The 18,180-nt window shown below is 37.5% G+C and overlaps 1 protein-coding gene across 1 annotated transcript in view; it reads left to right on the top strand.

Annotated features, from left to right (window-relative positions):
* Window positions 1–18,180, top strand: part of SNX29 (sorting nexin 29) — a gene marked incomplete at both ends in the record, with an annotated part of 82,896 nt that overhangs the window by 50,140 nt on the left and 14,576 nt on the right. Inside the window, one exon of the mRNA XM_079542764.1 lies at window positions 7,085–7,225. Coding sequence (XP_079398890.1) covers window positions 7,085–7,225 — 141 coding nt within the window. The remainder of the gene's footprint in view (window positions 1–7,084; window positions 7,226–18,180) is intronic.

The following is an 18,180-nucleotide window of genomic DNA, read 5'->3' as shown; positions in this document are numbered from 1 at the left end:
TCAGTGCAATTTTATTAGAGATAGTCCAAATGACTTGTCTTTTATAAAATCTTAGTTTATATTTCACACAATTCAAATAAGTAAATAAATATCTTTAATGATATTCTGCTTCACTGAAACATAGGACACATTCGTTACTATTTTGCTTAGACGTTTGAAGAATTTTGTTTATTCTTACTGGTAACTTCTTATGAAATGTAGTAGGTCATTCCAAAAGTAATGCCTCCTCTTTATTTCAGTGAAAACTACTACAGATCCAAAGAGCACAGTAAGCACTATTTGATAAAATCATAGAATCACTCAGGTTGGAAAAGACTTTACAGATCATCAAGTCCAACTGTGATCTAACCATATTACTCTAACTAACAGCCCTCTGCTAAATCACGTCCCTGAGCATCTCCAAATGGATTTTAAGCACTTCCAGGGACAGTGACTCAAATCACCTCCTTAGGGAACCTATTCCACTGCTTAACAACCTTTCTGTAAAGAAGTGTTTCCTAATATCCAACTTTAAACTTACCCTAGCGCTACTTGAGGCCATTTCCCCTCGTCCTGTCACCAGTGAGAAGAGACCGGCCCCGCTCTTGCTGTAGTTACCTTTCAGGTATTGGAAGAGAGCAGCAAGGTCTCCCCTCAGCTTCCTTTTCCCCGGACCAAACAGCCCCAGTTCTTCAGTTTTTCTGCATCGGCCCTGTTCTCCAAGGCCTTCACAAGCCTTGTTGCCCTTCTTTGAACCTGCTCAAGTACCTCCATGTCTTTTCTGTGCCCAAAACTGAACATAATACTTGAGATGAGGCCTCACCAGTGCCAAGTAAAGGGGTAGGATTACTTCCCTAGTCCTGCTCACCATTCCATTCCTGATCCAAGCCAGGATGCCATTAGCCTTCTTGGCCACCTGGGCACACTGCTGGCTCATTCAGCTGACTGTCCATCAGTACACCATCAGTACATGGGGAAAGTTCTCAACTACGGGATGCTATTTTTCAACATAGTCACCAACATTAGCTATGCATTTTGGCTGGTGATAAGCAAGAGCCTATGTGCTGATCTCATAAAAATCTGTTGCTGTCACCCCTGCTGGAAGGTGCCACCCACTGCCTCACTGTGCTAACATCCACTGTTTGGTCTCCATAAATGTTTTGAAATCATCAATGAATATCAGTGCAAGCTATTTTTCCATCGTGAAGGAATTCAGTTCCATGCCTTTGCTTCATATGCATTACCGTGTCAGATGACATTTTGTCAGACTGCCCTTCTGCTGCCATCTCTTGTATGGCAATAAAATATAATGGGATATTGGCAGAAAGATTCAACCTCTACTGCCATGCCATCAACATCTGCTTCTGATATTGTGAGACAATGTAATAAAATAGGAGACATTACTTTTGGAGCAGCCCCTGTAGTTAGATTTTTTTTTTTTACAATTTGATTGTGCTTGATTGTAAGAAGAAATCTTGAAAGCTTGAGAACATGTGAAATTCATGTGTATTGCAGATATTTGGCATGAAGTTTCTTTGTTTTATTGGAAAAAATATTTCCCAGGATGGAAGAGTTTCAGAGCTTTATCCAAAGCCTCATGGAGTTTAGAAAATACATTCTGCTGCTATGGAGTGGCTTTGAATAGATTTCATCAGTTGCTCATCATTAATGAGCATCATTAATGAAGAACAAAGAATTCTGACTGTTAGAGTGGGCCTCAAACGAGGAAAAAATAAAGCCAATATCATAGCAAGATTCTAAAATACTTGACATTTTACAATGTCAAAAAGACAATTTTGAGAATTTTCTTATTTCTGCAGTATATTCTTATGATATTGGATATGAAAAAATTGTGTGAAAAATGTACAGATCATTTTTCTGAATATTCTTTTTGTCTGTTGACAGTGCAAAGATGCCAGAGATATGTAACATGAAAAGGTAGAAGCAACTGTGTAAAAAGACATAGAATGTCTTTTGTTAGTTGTTTGTGTTTAGTAATACAAATGCACAGAACTCCTTTGAGTAGTTATCTACTTAGTCTGCTTTGTCTTTAGATGTTTTAAGAAGAAAAATGAGCAAGAACTAATTATAGAAATAACCTGAAACATCTGTCATTTTTCTTAAAGTTTGCTCTCAGTATCTGTTAAGATCTTTCCTTATGAAGGATATATCAATGGTATTCGTAGCAATTTTTCTTCTCTGTATGACCAAGATCATTGTGTGTTAGGCAAATAACTGTTTTCTGACACTAAAGGGAGGGGAGAAAAACGAGTTTACCAAAAAATAGGCCTACATTCTATTTTTATGTGCCTGTGTGCATCCATTATATATTGAAGTGTAGACATGCGTATGTACACAAATGTGTATCTCACTATGGGCTGGAGCACCTCTCCTATGAGGAAAGGTTGAGGGAACTGGGCTTGTTTAGCTTGGAGAAGAGAAGGCTCCTGAGAGACCTCATTGTGGCCTTCTAGTATTTGAAGGGAGTGTATAAAAAGGAGGAGGAATGGCCGTTTGTGAGAGTGGACAGTGATAGAACAAGGGGGAATGGTTTTGAATTGAGACAGGGAAGGTTTGGGTTAGATATTAGGAGGAAGTTTTTCTATCCAGAGGGTGGTGAGGCACTGGAACAGGTTGCCCAAGGAGGTTGTGGATGCCCCATCCCTGGAGGCATTCAAGGCCAGGCTGGATGTGGCTCTGGGCAGCCTGGGCTGCTGGTTGATGACCTGCACACAGCAGGGGGGATTGGAACTAGATTATCTTTGTGGTCCTTTTCAACCCAAGCCATTCTATGATTCTATGGTGAATACTTAGAGTTGAAGTGGTGGCTACATCTAGGTTCAGATATAAAATCATGTGCAGGCTGAATATGTATTCTGTATTTTATAGATATCAGGAAAGCATTAATTTATATAAAGTCAGAATACCTTCAAAAACATCACTATGAATTTATCTGCCAAAACATGTGCTACTCATACAGGGAATTTAATTCAATGTTGAAATAGTGGAAGAATGTATTCACCAAGCTATCAGTATGGAATGAACAGCTGAGGACTGGGAGTAACAAACAAGATAAATGGCCGAGCTCATTTGTGAGAGTCCATGTATTTATAATACAGTTTATTTTTGCTGCTTTATCATTTGTTTCTCCAATGGCAGAAAGTAAAAAACACAATTACAATTCTTTGTATCAGCTGTGTGAGAAATCTGTTTGCAATACATCATTCTTGGTAGCAGTATTGTAGCATGTTGATATTACTGGGATTGTTTCCAATATATTTTGGAGTTCAAATTTTTCTTGAGGAACCTTGGGCATAAAAACTGACTGCTAATTGTGAGAAGAAGTTGTCGAATAAATAAAGGAAGCTGAAATGTGCCAGTTGGAACAGGTGAAGTTGGAAACTTGTTTTGAGTAAGTGTAAATCTCAGATACGCTGTTTATAACTGTACTTAAAGCTATTGGGAACAATGCTTAGCCTGCTTTAAAATTAGATTTTATCTGTAAAACTCTTTAGTATGGTAGAATCATAGAATCCTTAGAGTCTGGAGGGACCTTTAAAGGTCATCTAGTCCAACTTCCCTGCATTGATCAGGGACACCAAAGCTAGATCAGGTTGCCTAGGGCCTGATCCAGCCTCGCCTTGAAAGTCTCTGGGGATGGGGCATCAACCACAACACTGGGCAGCCTGTTCCAGTGCCTCACCACCCTCACTGTAAAAGACTTTTTCCTTATATTTAACCTAAATCACCATCTTTAAGTTTGAACCCATTTCCCATTGTTCTGTCACCACAGACCCTTCTAAACAGTTTGTCCCCTTCTTTCCTGTAGCTCCCCTTTAGATACCGATTAGGTCTCGGAAATAAAGCTATACACTCCTATGGCAAGCAATATTTTGTAATGAATCTCATTAGATGTGGAAATTTAAAGCAGATCTCTGTATTTGCAGAGTTGCATCACATTCCTGTACCAGAAATTAACTGGTAGCATTTAGTGGTTACAAATCTTAAGAATTTAAAGACCTGATCTAGAAACAGCTACATCTTGTGCTCAGACTGAGTTGAAGGGTACCGTTGTGAGAAGCAGAATAACAAGCACTCACATCTTAGCACTGTCTAGAATTTTCTTTGAAATTAACAAAAGCCATCTACTTGTATCAGTAAGCTGTGGATGTTGAAACTGTTAGGTAGTGTATCGTTTTAGTGAAAAAGAGCGATCAAATTGGTTGTGCACTTAATTGCATTTATGATGTTCCCTTAAATTTTTTTCATTTGTTTTCTGAAATATCACCATTTCACAGTAGTAGGTCAACATCCAGATAACAGCAATAAATAACGATAAAGAAACCTTGGCATTTGTGGCATAGAGCTTTTAAAATCAAACAGGCATTTATGGAATTCTTTCCTCTTGCACTGTGAATAGTCATCTGAAGATGGAGAGTCCTGCTGACAAGAGGTAGCTATGTGTTATGGAATTCAATTTTGTCATTCTTTAGAGTAACACAAGGAAATTTACCTGTAAGTGGAGAAGGATAGACTTCACATTTTTGGATCAGTATCTAAGAAATCTTGGGGAAGATATCAGTCCATTTGGTAATTGGTGACACAGGGTAAAGGAGTGTGTAAAGGATATCAGAGTGGTGAAGATCCAATATTTTGGCACATGAATGAAATAAAATTTGAAGAAGAAACGGTTTGGATCAGAATTTGATGTTTCTGGAATAAAGGAAGCTTTCACAGGAGGGACGAATTTAAATGTGGGACTCAGTTATTGGCACTTAATGATCACAGGAGAATTTATAAACTGAAAAGTAGAGAAGGCTTTACGTATACAGAAGAGCAGATATTTGAGGTGGGAATAGGAACTGAAATAAGGTAGAATTCCTTAAACTAGTAATTAGAGTACAGTAGCAATCTTTCATATCATGAAAGGCGTGGAGAGATTTTTATCTGTTTCAATATATAAATTAGAGCATCTATTGAAATTAGTAGGTTGAACTTAAAAAAAAAAAAAAAAAAAAAAAAAAAAAAAATTCCAACAGTGGTTTTTTCTTCCAACATAATTGGAGAGGAATTTGAGACTTCTTACCTCAGAGTTTGCAAATACTTTAAATTCACATGGATCTAAAAAATTATTGGGCTAATTAAATTGAAGAAAAATCAAGCAAAACACAGATGTCACTTTTTTTTTTTTTATCAGATCTCTTAAGTAGCTCTGTTTTGGAAGATGGAAAACATTTCTGGATACACCTACACGCACCTACACGCACAGTGTTTATCTGAAAATGAACACAAAATACAAAAATCTGAGAAATAAATTTCAGAATTCACCAGAGAATTTTCTGAATGGTGTAAGTGCTGTGATCAGTATGCCTTGCAGAAGCTGGCCAGCTGAAGAAACTTGGAGATCATAATGTAGGATTAACCAAACACGAGTTGCTGTTGTGATACTATGATAAAGTCTAATGCAGACCTAAAATGGAAATAAATATGATTAGTAAACCTTTCCTTCCAGTACACACTCATTCTAACTTATTCAGAAGCACAGCCTCTCTATACTTGCTGTGCTTTGTTTTTCTTTGGGCTTGTATCTTGAATATTGCCTTGCCATGTATTAGTGCAAATCAGTATTGTAATTAGTTTTGCACCTGAGCAGAGGGATGTGAATTCAATGAACCATTCCTATGCTTATTATGTTTCAGTAATTCATGGGGATTATTTATTCCTTTTTTGGTTAGAAAGGTGTTTTCTGGTGACTTATATTCATGATCTGTACAGTTTGATGAACATTTGTTGTGGAAATGCAAGTCATAGCTTGAGCCAGTGATGGAGCACCTGGTGGGAAGGCAGGTCCAGCCCATGGGAGCTCAGGTGCATGCAATGGAATGCACTGAGTGATGGAAGGGTGGAGCCAGGATCCACCCCTTCCCAGGTGGGATCGTTTAAGTGTAGGCAGTGGAGGTGAGGAGAATCTCTCTGGAGATCCCTGCCTGAGGTCTTCTAAACGTAAGCAGCTTCCTTCTCTTATTTCTGTGCCTGCTGCTGTTGTCTTTGTGAGACTCCTTGCTTGCTGCAGCTTGGGATTTTGCTGCTCTGCTGTCGTTGTTGCACTTTCCATCACTTTATACCATTCTTCTGGTGAATATTTTTTGATAGCCAGATGTTGGTCAGTCAGCCTACCGTTAGAAAATAATTTCTTGTATTCCCAGGGACTAAGACAGAGCCCAGACCAGAATTAAAAAATATAAGTTTGCATTTATATTTTGCCTCTAGGTGGTGGTCATTAGTTGCAGTTTCGTTTAGTGACGATGCAAGATGGCTATTGCAATAATATTATTTTGTTGTATTTCTCAACTGTGGGATATTGGTATTTGGTACATACGTACTTCAATTCCATGTGAAGTGTACAGCAAATAGAAACAAAACATGCTGAATTCCATTATTGCCAGTGGCTGAAACTTAAGATAATGAAACTGATTTTGTGATTCTTAACAAGATTCCAATATTTACGTGGCTACTTGCAAATCTTCCTTATTTGCAGAGTAATAAACATTTTTAAGTTGCACATAATAAGATTAAAGATAAACATGCCCTAATCAGGTAAGGCTGTTATTGCTCATAAGCTTATAAGCTCACCAAAGATTATCATCAATAAACATTCCTCTAATGTTTAAAATCCTTTGCAGCTCAACAGACTTCCTGTTTAATACTGACTGATTCATATGTTTCCTCATGTTTCTTTTTATGTTATGTACTTCAAATGGTCTTTCTGGGGGGGGAGGGGAGGGGTGTCGCAGTACTTGAATGCTCCTCCTCAAGCAGGGAGAAAAACTTTCATGGAAATGAAGCCTAAAAGTGGGGGAGGAGAGCAGTATCTGAAACTACGAGTCTTTATGGGTAAGAAGTGATGCTGTGGAAGTGCAGCTTGGGATCTGCTCTTCTGGCCTGGTGTGCCTGTTGATCTTCATGTATATGTGAGCCGGCATAGTGTTTCATCAAAGACAGAAATCTTAAGAAGAGGAGGAAATGGATTGCAAGTTAAAATAGTTGGAAAATAGCCTAAGAATTAGGGAAAAAAAATATTTTCTTTCATGTCTATGTTTTGCAGGTTTATATAAGAATAAAGGACGATGAATGGAATGTTTATCGAAGATATGCAGAGTTCAGAAGCTTGCATCATAAATTACAGAATAAATACCACCAAGTGAGGACTTTTAACTTTCCACCAAAAAAAGCTATTGGAAATAAGGTAATTAAATTAATTCATAGTATCAGTAAGAGTTCAGAAAGTAACCTTTCCTTCACACATGTAAAAAAGATGATTATCATTTTCCTTAAGTGCACATTGACTATGAGTCAGAGAATTTCTGAACAATTTTTAAAACTTTACATTATTTTTATGGACAGCATAAGCATTAGAACTGCATTTTTTTTTTTTTTTTTTTTTTTTTTTTTAAAGGGAGAAAGGAAGGGAGGAAAGAGAATTTTTATAATTCTATAACTTCTTGATATGTATTAGACAAGAAGCCAGGATATCAGAGCATGATTATATGTTTTAATGCTAATTTGACAGCATTCTGTCCTTAAACTGAAAAGAATTAAGAATTTCTGATTAAGAAAAAGTAGATGCAAATATTCCGAAGGCTTAATGTCAATTAAAAGCTTGGGCTATTTATCTGTTGTGGCTACACTGATGATACAGTAAAAATGTTCATCCTTTGAAGACCTTAAATGAGAGAAGGTTTTTCCAAAGTACATTATTCAATTCTTGATTACCAAAACTCTAGGATGTTTAATAGTTTTAATATAAGGCAAAAATCTTCAATATACATCCTGAAAGCTGATTTAAGTTGTTAATCTTTACAGTGAATAAATAATCTGAAAACTAAATCTAACTATCACAAGTAAAATATAAGGGGATTAAATCATGCTTATAACTTTAAAACTTCTATACTAAACCACTGGATGCTGATTCTTTTTTTTTTTTAAAGCGGTTGCACATTGGCCACCTCAGTAAATAAGGAAAGACTTCTTTTAAGCTCTCTTTATACTCTTTCATCCTAATTACTTCATATACTAATTAAATTATTATTTTAGTTACACAATTGATAACTACAGAAGTAACAGTTGAGCAAGTCATTAAAGTTTTTGTATTGCTTTCAATGCATTAGCTTTGGACTAAAGTTCTCCCATAGTCATGTAAAAACCCACAATCATTTTCATCATATCAGTTCTTAGAAAAAGTTACTGTTTGCTAGGTGCCATCCATTGCTCTCCTGAAAGAGTGCTATGGTGAGATATTAACCAATTGTGCAATTGGTATTGATTAGTGATTACTTTTCTGGCTACTTGCTGTGAAGAGCATGGAAATCACAAAGGGATGCATTTACATCAGTTCCCCTCAGTTTATCAAGGAAGCTTATTTCTACGGTGTTATATACAATGGTATAGGGAGGACCTGGGGAACTACAGGCCAGTGAGTCTCACCTCCGCGCCTGGGAAGATCATGGAACAGATCCTGCTGGACAACATGCTCAATCACATAAAGAATGAGCATGTGATCCGAGACAGCCAGCACGGCTTCACCAGAGGAAGGTCATGCCTAACTAATCTTGTGGCCTTCTATGATGGAGTGATGGCATTGGTGGATGAAGGGAAGGCGACTGATGTCATTTACCTGGACCTGAGCAAGGCCTTTGACATGGTCCCCCACCACATCCTCATCTCCAAATTGGAGGGAAGTGGATTTGATGGGTGGACGACACGATGGATAAGCAATTGGTTGAAAGGCCGCAGACAGGGTGGTGGTCAATGGCTCTATGTCCAGGTGGAGGCCGGTAACAAGTGGTGTCCCCCAAGGGTCTGTCTTGGGACCGGTGCTCTTTAACATCTTTATTAATGACATCGATGAGGGAATTGAGTGCACCCTCAGCAAGTTTGCTGACGACACCAAGCTGAGTGGTGCGGTTGATACGGTGGAAGGAAGGGATGCCATTCAGAGGGACCTCAACAGGCTGGAAAGCTGGGCTTGGGTGAACCTGATGAGGTTCAACACGGCAAAGTGCAAGGTTTTGCATTTGGGCCGGAAGAACCCCAGGCACCCATACAGGCTGGGAGGAGTGGTCCTTGAGAGCAGCTCGGCAGAGAAGGACCTGGGGGCCCTGATGGACGAGAGACTTAACATGAGCCAGCAGTGCGCTCTGGCAGCTCGGAAGGCAAATGGGATCCTGGGCTCCATCAGGAGAGGGGTGGTCAGCAGGGACAGGGAGGTGATTGTCCCTCTCTACTCGGCTCTTGTGAGGCCCCATCTGGAGTACTGTGTCCAGGTGTGGAGCCCTCAGTACAAGAAAGACATAGAGATTTTGGAAAGGGTCCAGAGGAGGGCGACTAAGATGATCAGGGGGCTGGAGCACCTCCCCTGTGAGGACAGGCTGAGGGAGTTGGGCTTGTTCAGCCTGGAGAAGAGAAGGCTGCGGGGCGACCTCATTGCAGCCTATCAATACCTGAGGGGAACCTACACCCAGGAGGGGAGTAAACTCTTCAAAAGGGCTGGCAATAGCAGGACTAGAGGAAATGGATCCAAGTTGAGGGAGGGAAGATTTAGGTTGGATGTTAGGGGGAAGTTCTTTACAAGGAGAGTGGTTAGGCCTGGAACGGGCTGCCCAGGGAGGTTGTGGATGCCCCGTCCTTGGACGTGTTCAAGGCCAGGTTGGACGGGGTCCTGGGCAACCTGATCTAAATGTGTATGTTTGGTGGCCCTGCTAGGCAGGGGAGTTGGAAGTACATGATCCTTGAGGTCCCTTCCAACCCGGGTGATTCTGTGATAGGCAAATTTTTGTCCTAGCAGTAGACGTTTCTGTACCATGTTGTAGTAGATACTGCATTTAGGAATAATACAGAGGTTTGTGCACTAAGATGGACTGTGCATCTGTGAAAGTTGTCCAATAGATCCAGCAAAAATAGCACTATTTGGGACATACTACATTCTGAGATCGTGCAGTGGCCTTGAGATGGTCCTGCTTTCCATGCAAAAGCAAGATGAAGTAACTGGAATGTATTAAGTTTCAGTGTAAAGTGAACTTATTCACTTGAGAATGTTTGTCAGTCTTCGAATTATGTAGAACTTCCAGTATAGGATGAAAAGTGTGTGTGGGATCTTACACATTAAAATAATTGAGGATAAACATTAGAAGAGAAGCACTCGCTACTAGCTCTTTTTCTGCCCTACTTTTAAAAAAATGTGTCATGGGCATTGTTGCCTTGTTGCTTTTTTGATACTCTGCTAAATTTCAGTTGAAGTTTTGTTGTTTTTTTTTTTCCTCTCATGCTTGCTGTACAATTTTAAATGGAATTTTAACTGTCTTCCTTTATCTAAATTAATCGATATGATCTGAAATCAGTACCCAAAGAGTAGTTTTATAGCCAAATTCTACTAACAAGAGCATCCCTCTGCAGTTTAGGTCAGTCTATGACTTTTGTGTCCCTTACGAGTCCTCAGTATTATTAGGTGCCAAAAGAACATACTGATAAATAGTCCTCCATGTGTAAATACACAAACACGGCTATTTCTTAAGTTCCAGTCAGTGATGTTATGAGCTTTTGCAACCATCCAGTTTGTAGTGGAATGATATTATTCATTGCATATCTTCAATACACTTGGCTTGGTACTGTGAGGCTGGTGAAGGTGATGTACCTTAAATCAGTGGCACTGAAAGAGGCTTTTGCTGTTAATCAACAGCTCCCTTGATACCTGCACTAAGTCTGGTGTGTAGGTATATGTCTCAGATTTAGGGAACCTCCAGGACCACTAGCAGACGCTGTGCTGCAGAGTGACCCAGAGTCATTCCTTGAAGTTGCAAAATATGAGAGCACTGACGAGAAAACTTGGCAGGGGATAGTAATGTAGAAAAGACTGGAGAATCACAGGTTTTAATTCTTATTTTTTTGCTTATTGCAATAGAAATCAAGAAGATCAGGTTCAAATGCAAAATTGCAGTTTTTGACAGAAAATTGACAGAAAGTGTTTTTGGCTAAAAGGGAACTTAAAGGAATGAGAAAATGAAGTACCTGTTAATGGTTGTCACCACGTAGAAAGGAAACCTGAAAATAATTAACAATTGTAAAACAATAAAGAATCTAATATTCTTATTAATTGTTTAAGTGTTTAATGTATTTGTGCCTTTTACTGGTTTATCTTAAGATAGAATAATTTATCTTACAATTCCTTTCCATGATCTTTCAACAAAATAGATATGTAAGGTTAGGAAGTAGCCTTAACACCTAAGGAAGCACAAGTTTAATGCACAGAACACTGTTGTTATGATGTTACCAATTCATCTAGAGTGAACAGTGAAGGTGGAAGAATACTGCGTTGGTCAAGTAACCTTTTATTCAGTTACAAAGTATGCATGTTTTCCTTTCAGCTTGTTAAAATTATCTTAACTGTCTCAATTTAATTTGCATGTTGCAAGTTAGAATTAGCGTTGCTTTGCATCAAATCAAAAGAGGTAGTTACTGAAGTGAGTAAATTCATAGGAAGTAATTAACAATAATGCATGTAAAGCTTGTATTTTTATTTATTCTGGTCTCCATACTGTGTGTATTCTACTAATAATTGTTCAGCGCTGCTGCCAACTGATTGGCAAAATCTTTATAAGTAGTCCTTGCAAGAATAAATATTCTTCCTTCCGTTTATTCGCGCTTTGTGCAGCAACAACAAATGGTTCTGTCTCTGCACATGTAAGAAATGTCACAGTGAAGTTACTCATGTTTCTGTACATAGCTTTTCTATATTGTAAGTAATTTTGATTAAGACGATTTTTAATAGTTTGTTTTGTAATACATGTATTTGTAAAATATGTTGGGTGTACACTTGCAACTGTTTATTCCCATGATAGCAGTTTTTTTAACTGGTATTTAGACAGTGAGAGAAGAAATACAGGTAGCTTGAAAAAGAAAGACTCAAAAAAAAATGTCTTACAGGGAAGTCATAGGGAAGGAAGCCGCTTTAGGCTTGGATGTTTTTGCATTCTGATTCAGCAAAGCACTTCAGGGCATACTAAAATTTAAGTACATTTTACTTGAATTGAGGTCAGAAGTATTGGATGTTTGTGTTTTTGTACTTTATCGGATTTAGTAGGCCACAGAAACTATCCTGCATCAAACTAATTAGTCAAAGTCACGCTGTTATAGTGAGCTGTTACTTAGGAGAGGAAAAAAGAGAAAAAGTGAAATTTCTAGCTAATGCCTTTGGGCCCGTAGACCAAATAATACTTCTTAGGAGTAAGCTTTGATGTCCGATGTCTTTGAATAGAATTAGTAGAAAATTATGACTCTTTGGTGTTTCAGAATTGGAGCACATTTATTAAAGGGAGAAAGCTTTGGAAATATAAATCCTTAATTAAAAGTGAATTAATTTGAAGTTGAGGATTGCTTTCATTAATGCTTACTTAATTTGCTATTGGGTGATGTAATATCTGTGCCTGAAGTCTACATTGTTCTTGATTTTTAAAGTGATCTTAATTTTCAGCCTTCTTAGTGAGCTCAACTACTACGCTGTATTATTTTCATATACTTTCTTGCTTGTGGGTTTTTGAAAAATGAGTAATATAAGTTTGACAGGCATGCTTGATTATTTTGATTATTTTAGTTTGATAATGAAGAAACGAAAGGGGTCCATTTCTATTGTGTTCAAACCAGGAAAGAATTCAAATTAATTTTACATATTTATCCATATATGTTAATTCTTTAACAATGTTAATGTGGCATTCTATAACCATAAAAGAAATGTTGCTGTTTGCATTTGTCATGTTACTTTGTAAGTGGGAATCTCAGTTCACAAAGGCGCTTAATTATGGAGATTAAGTTAATACAATCCAGTCCACAAATAAGTAACTTAATTGAAGTACCATACTGACAGAAATAAAAAGAACTTCATCTTTGGTGTGAGTATTCTTAAGCTTTCTGTGACTAGAAATTTTCTCTCACTGCCATGTGTGCATCAAGGCAGGCTACAGAGTACTTCAGGTTTTGAGTCTTAAGTAAGTTGAAATCCAATGACATATTTAATAGTGTGTGTAGGGCAGAAGCAATTATCATTCCTAGTTTATAGGAAGTGATAAATGGCTATACTGTCAGATCAGTGGTCTCTGGTCCATCCAGCCAATTTCACTGTCAGTGTCTAATGTGGATTCCTGGATCCATGCAGATCCTCTGACCTGTTAACTGAAATAGATGCAATTGAGCTTTTATGTATACAGCACTTGAAAAAAGAGTTTTGTTTTTTTTTCTTCAGTTTTTTGGTTGTATCACTACCTAAGAGAAGAAATCTTTCTTTTTTTAAAATTACAGAAATATTGTAGCAAATACTTTATTGTATTATTATAAAGTATATTCTGATCTTACTTTGGTATATTGCATTTTAGGGACTGCTGATAATAGAAGTACTTGGTGTAGCTTAATTTTTCTTTAGAAAACTGAATATTTCAGATCACGCAAAATGCAGGATATCTCTTCTGAAAGAAAAATTTGGTGTTACTTGCTGTTCCTTATAAAATATCTTTACATGCAGGCATTATTAAAAAACAAACAAACAGGCAATGAGAATCAATAGTAGGTCCTATTAGAGGGTATCTTCTATCTTCTATTAAAGGAATCTACTCTTTGGAGTAGGAGATGAATTTTAACATTTTTGTTATTGCTGCAACATAGGCTAGTGAAAATGGGTCTCAATTTCATGAAATTTTTTGATAGGTTCTAGAAGCTCCTGAATAAAGAGTAGACTGACACATATTAAGACTAAGGAGAAAATAGAAATAAAATTTCCCTGCTCAACAGGTGAGCAAAGATATAAGCCCTAGGGGTAATGCTGTAGGCTGCAGTTTTGTATGTTTTTCTTAATGAACATTTGATTCCTAACCAGTTTACAAATAGATGTGTAGTGAACATTTATGCTTTTAAATAATAAAATATTTAGATGAGCCTGGATTTTGTTAGCCTAACATTACCAATTGAATGTTTCCAGCAGTGGAATTAAGCACAGCACTGAAAACAGATTAGTTCTGGCTTTGTTTTTAAGCTTTCTCTTTTTTGTTGATATATATTTTTTTCACATTAAACACTTTTTCTCAGTGTGGGTTTTGAGAAGGCTTATCCTTTTGGCTGGATGCAGGCTTGCTTGAAAATGCTAAGTAGCTTATGATTAAGGTTCCAGGCTTACCCTGAAAAGGAATTCTAGCTGTTTTTATGGGGCTAGTGGAATTCCCACGGTTCAAGTACATTTCCATATATCTATTAACGTGCTTGTGCTTGGAGAAGATCTAATCAGCCATGTTATATGTTCTAAGAAAGCGTGAGTAAAATCTTAGTATGGCCAGTTAGGTCATGCAGTGATATATAAACTACTCTCTTACTCACAATAAGAGTTCTTCCAAAAATTACCGTGGGGGGGGGGGGGGGGGGGGGGGGGGTAGGGAACTGACATTTTTGTGAGGTATAGATAGAGCTTGCAACTGTTCTGGTGACCAAGTAGTCATGTGCAGTGAAGCTGGGCTTTACTGGGCAGCTCTGTGCAATGTGGTAGGAGATGTCCCAGAAATCAAGCAATTAGAAATGCTAATGAAAGTGCTGCTGTCAAATTACTTATCTAAAAGGATTGCTTTCTTTCTGGGATCAGTAAAATGAAGTAGAGTAGAAGGGGAGAGTTGAAAATGAGTCAGCTGTTTTGGTAAGAGAAATCCGGAGTAATGATTACCATCACGTAGAAACTCCAGTGGAAGAAAAGATTTTCCTTGATTTATTCTTCGTATCTTATCCCCTTGAATTCCTGTTTGTTTCATTGAGCAAGAAATGTACAGAAAGTCACTCAGTGGGATAGTCACTTCTGGTAATTCCATGCATTCTGTGCTCATGTTTTGTCTTGCAATGCTAGTCTTTTTCTGCTGTACAGAAATTGGTTTTACAACTAGGATGGAAATGTAACTTCATAATTTGAAGATGACTTATTTTGGCATAATAGTAATGAAATGATGGGAGTAGATCAGCAATTGATTTAGTTCCTATTCTAGCTCTGATTTTCAGCTTCATTTAGAGGTGTACAACTTGTGAAGAAAAAATGATGTAACTTCTTAAAGGCTGATTAACCAAACTGGTGTGAAATACTAAGGTTCACCAAAATAATCTTATTTCTGCATGGGGTTTCTATAATAGCACTGTTGTTTGGTTTATTTAGGAAAGAATTCTAGATGTGATAATGCAGAGGCTGATATAGCTCTTGTTAAGGTCCTAAGCTGTATTTACTTTTAATTGAGTTGAGTTGAACCCTGAGCTGTGTTGTTTGTTTTTTTTGTTTTGTTTTTTTAACCCTTGCACTAACAATAGGTTAGTTAAATAATAACTGGTATTTAGAGCATCAGAAACAGGAGGTTTTGTATTGTCTGCAGCAGCAGCAGCAAACCAGAATGTGTTTTGTCTGTCCCTAAATCATGGCAGGTAACCACGGCAATCATACCATTTTCAACAGTTGATGGAAAATGTTTGAATCACCTTAAGTGAGCTTCCCACTAACTGTAGAATATCAGTGTTTTGCCATCTGCTACATAATAGCAGTCTATTGAAAGACCAGCAGTTGTGTGAAATGATTTGAACTGCAAGCTGGAGTTAACTAAATTAAATTAATTTTAATTTCCTTTAATTATTGCTTGTAAAAATATCCTTTGTTAGTGGGTATATGAAATACTAAATTGTCAATGGTAGATAATTGGGTCCAATGTGTTTTATTTACCAACTGCTTTATTTATGGGCTTGTGACAAGAACTCTTGGTCACTGTTCTAAGAGGCAGTAACAATGACAAAGTAATTTCTGAGTAGCCAATCTGCTGTTGTGAAGCCTGTGATGACAAAGTACGGATGTGCATCTACATCGTTCTGATCCTAGATTACATTGTTTCTGATGAGGAAAGTGGGCCTGGTAAAGAAAGTTGTGGTCGAGATTGCTTAGTGCTTATTTTGGAGATTAAATTTAGATCAGGCTAAAAGCTTTTTTAACTGTGTTTCAAGGTTGAGTATAGCTCCTGTTTTTTTTTTTTTTTTGGTTTTTTTTTTTTTTTTTTTTGTTTCCGTATTTCACATGAAGAAATGGCAGAAAAAAAACCTGTGTTATGAGCTCTGGTTAGATCAACTGTAAATAGCAAAAATGCATTTTCAGAGCATCTTCTGGCAGATTAACTAGAAGACTTTGTGCAGATATTATCTGTAGTTAGTGACATGTTTTACATTAAGATGAGCAATGGAAAGTACCTGCATTTGGCATTTTGCTCCTGTGTTTATAACTGAGGTAATGGTCCTGCCTGCGAGAGGGAATGTACTTGTGCAGCAAACAGGTGGGATTAAAGAAAGCAGATTCTGCATAAGAACAAATTTTAATGTAATTAAAATGATTTCCCCACAGATAATGTTGTTGAGGACTTGTGACCAAAAGGTCCTAATTGAAAAACTGCTAATGATTGTATTACAAATAAATAAAAATTTGTGGGCTTTGGTAAAACAATATTGAGGGAAGTGATAAAAACAGAATCAAGAAAGTGCAGTGGGGGATGAGGCTGGTTCACTGGAAGGGATCAAACCTGAGGCTGCCTCAGTACTGGGTGCAGGCTTGCAAAGTGATGCTCCTCACGTCTCTGTACTACACAGAGCAGGGGAAAGGATTACTCCGTATATAAAATGTTCTCTGAGGCCAAGTATCATTTGGTGTTCCTGTGGCTTTCAGTACCAAAGTTGTTTCACAAAAGCTTTTTTTTGAGATTGATGCGGGACACCCTGTGACATGCTTTGCTGTCTTCTGCCTCATGCAGCTGGCAGTAGCAAATCAGTGTCTTGACTGATGTGTGTGGAGATTGAAATCCTTTGAGTGAAAAGATAACAAGGCAAAGTTGCTCCTTGAGCTAGCTAGAGAACTAGTAGAACAGGAGAAATGAGTATCTTGGTGAAAATTGACTCGATTTATTTATTCCTCACATTCTATTTATTTCTACTATGTGTCAGCACATGTAAAAATTTTTGCTTTAACGTTTCCCAACAGCTTGTGTAGACTTCTGTTCTGCACTCTTGTCCAGACTTGATTAGTACTGCTGGGCGTGAGCAAGCTGTTGCTCTGTTCTGACCAAGCAGTGATTGTACTAGGTTGAGGGTGCAGGGCTGTGACTGTAGAGTGGGTTGCAGAGGTGTTAACAACTCAGAACTTTTCTACATGAAATATCATTTTCCAAGAGTTTTCAGGCTGCTTTAGTTTTTCATTATTCAGTAAGTCATTTAATACCAGAAATATTTGCTGCATGACCTGTGGGGGATGTGCATGAATGTAGTAAACTTGCTGAAAAAAGTAATGGAACAGATGGAAAAGAAACAGTGAACTGTATAACGTGGTTGTGATAGTGTTTGTTTGCTTTCATTTTTCTTATTTCTCTACTGATCTCGATTCTTCTGTGTGTTAATAGAACTTTGGAATGTCAAATCAGGTTGGTCATCAATAGAAGTTCGTGTCTAGAAAATAGAAGAAAAAAGTATATTTGTATATACTTTAGAATTTTATGAACTTAAAGAAGCACTGTGTAGCATTTTAATGCCTGTAAAATGAACGTCTGCAGCAATTACAATTACAGGCTGTTAAATATTCATCTGCAAACAAAAGTCAAGAGAAAGTGTTGAAGGTGAAAATAAGCTTATGCTTTTTTAGAATGTCTTTGTTGCCAATATTTGCAAATATGCTTCAGTTAACATGGTGGATTTTGTAACTCTGAATTTGAAGGTCTACTTTGGGAAATGCCATTCAGAATCTTTTCTCATTCTCTCTATCTCATAAAAGTATTGCCATGACTGCCAACTTCTAATGAGATACAAGAACAAAATGTTAGTAAGGGTTCTAGAAACTCTGTAGTGATTGTCCTGAATTCAAAGGAGCATCCCTGATTCGATGATGAATTAGTCTGTTTTTCCAAGGAAGGAGTAATCTTCAAATCTGTATCCCCTGTGTGACTTGATCTTTTTAATATACTGAAATTCTCTGGTGGCATGTCAACTGTATTTACAGTGCTGTATTATTCAGTTGTCTTTTTATTTTTGCAAGAAACACAGAATGGTTTCAATCATATTTCTTACACAAATAATGCAGGCTGAACAGACATCCTACAAAATACCCTTCTTTTGAGA

Source organism: Tetrao urogallus (assembly GCF_951394365.1).
Source record: "Tetrao urogallus genome assembly, chromosome: 15".
In the NCBI taxonomy this organism is placed as follows: Eukaryota; Metazoa; Chordata; class Aves; order Galliformes; family Phasianidae; genus Tetrao; species Tetrao urogallus.
This window is presented reverse-complemented; position numbering and strand designations above follow the sequence as displayed.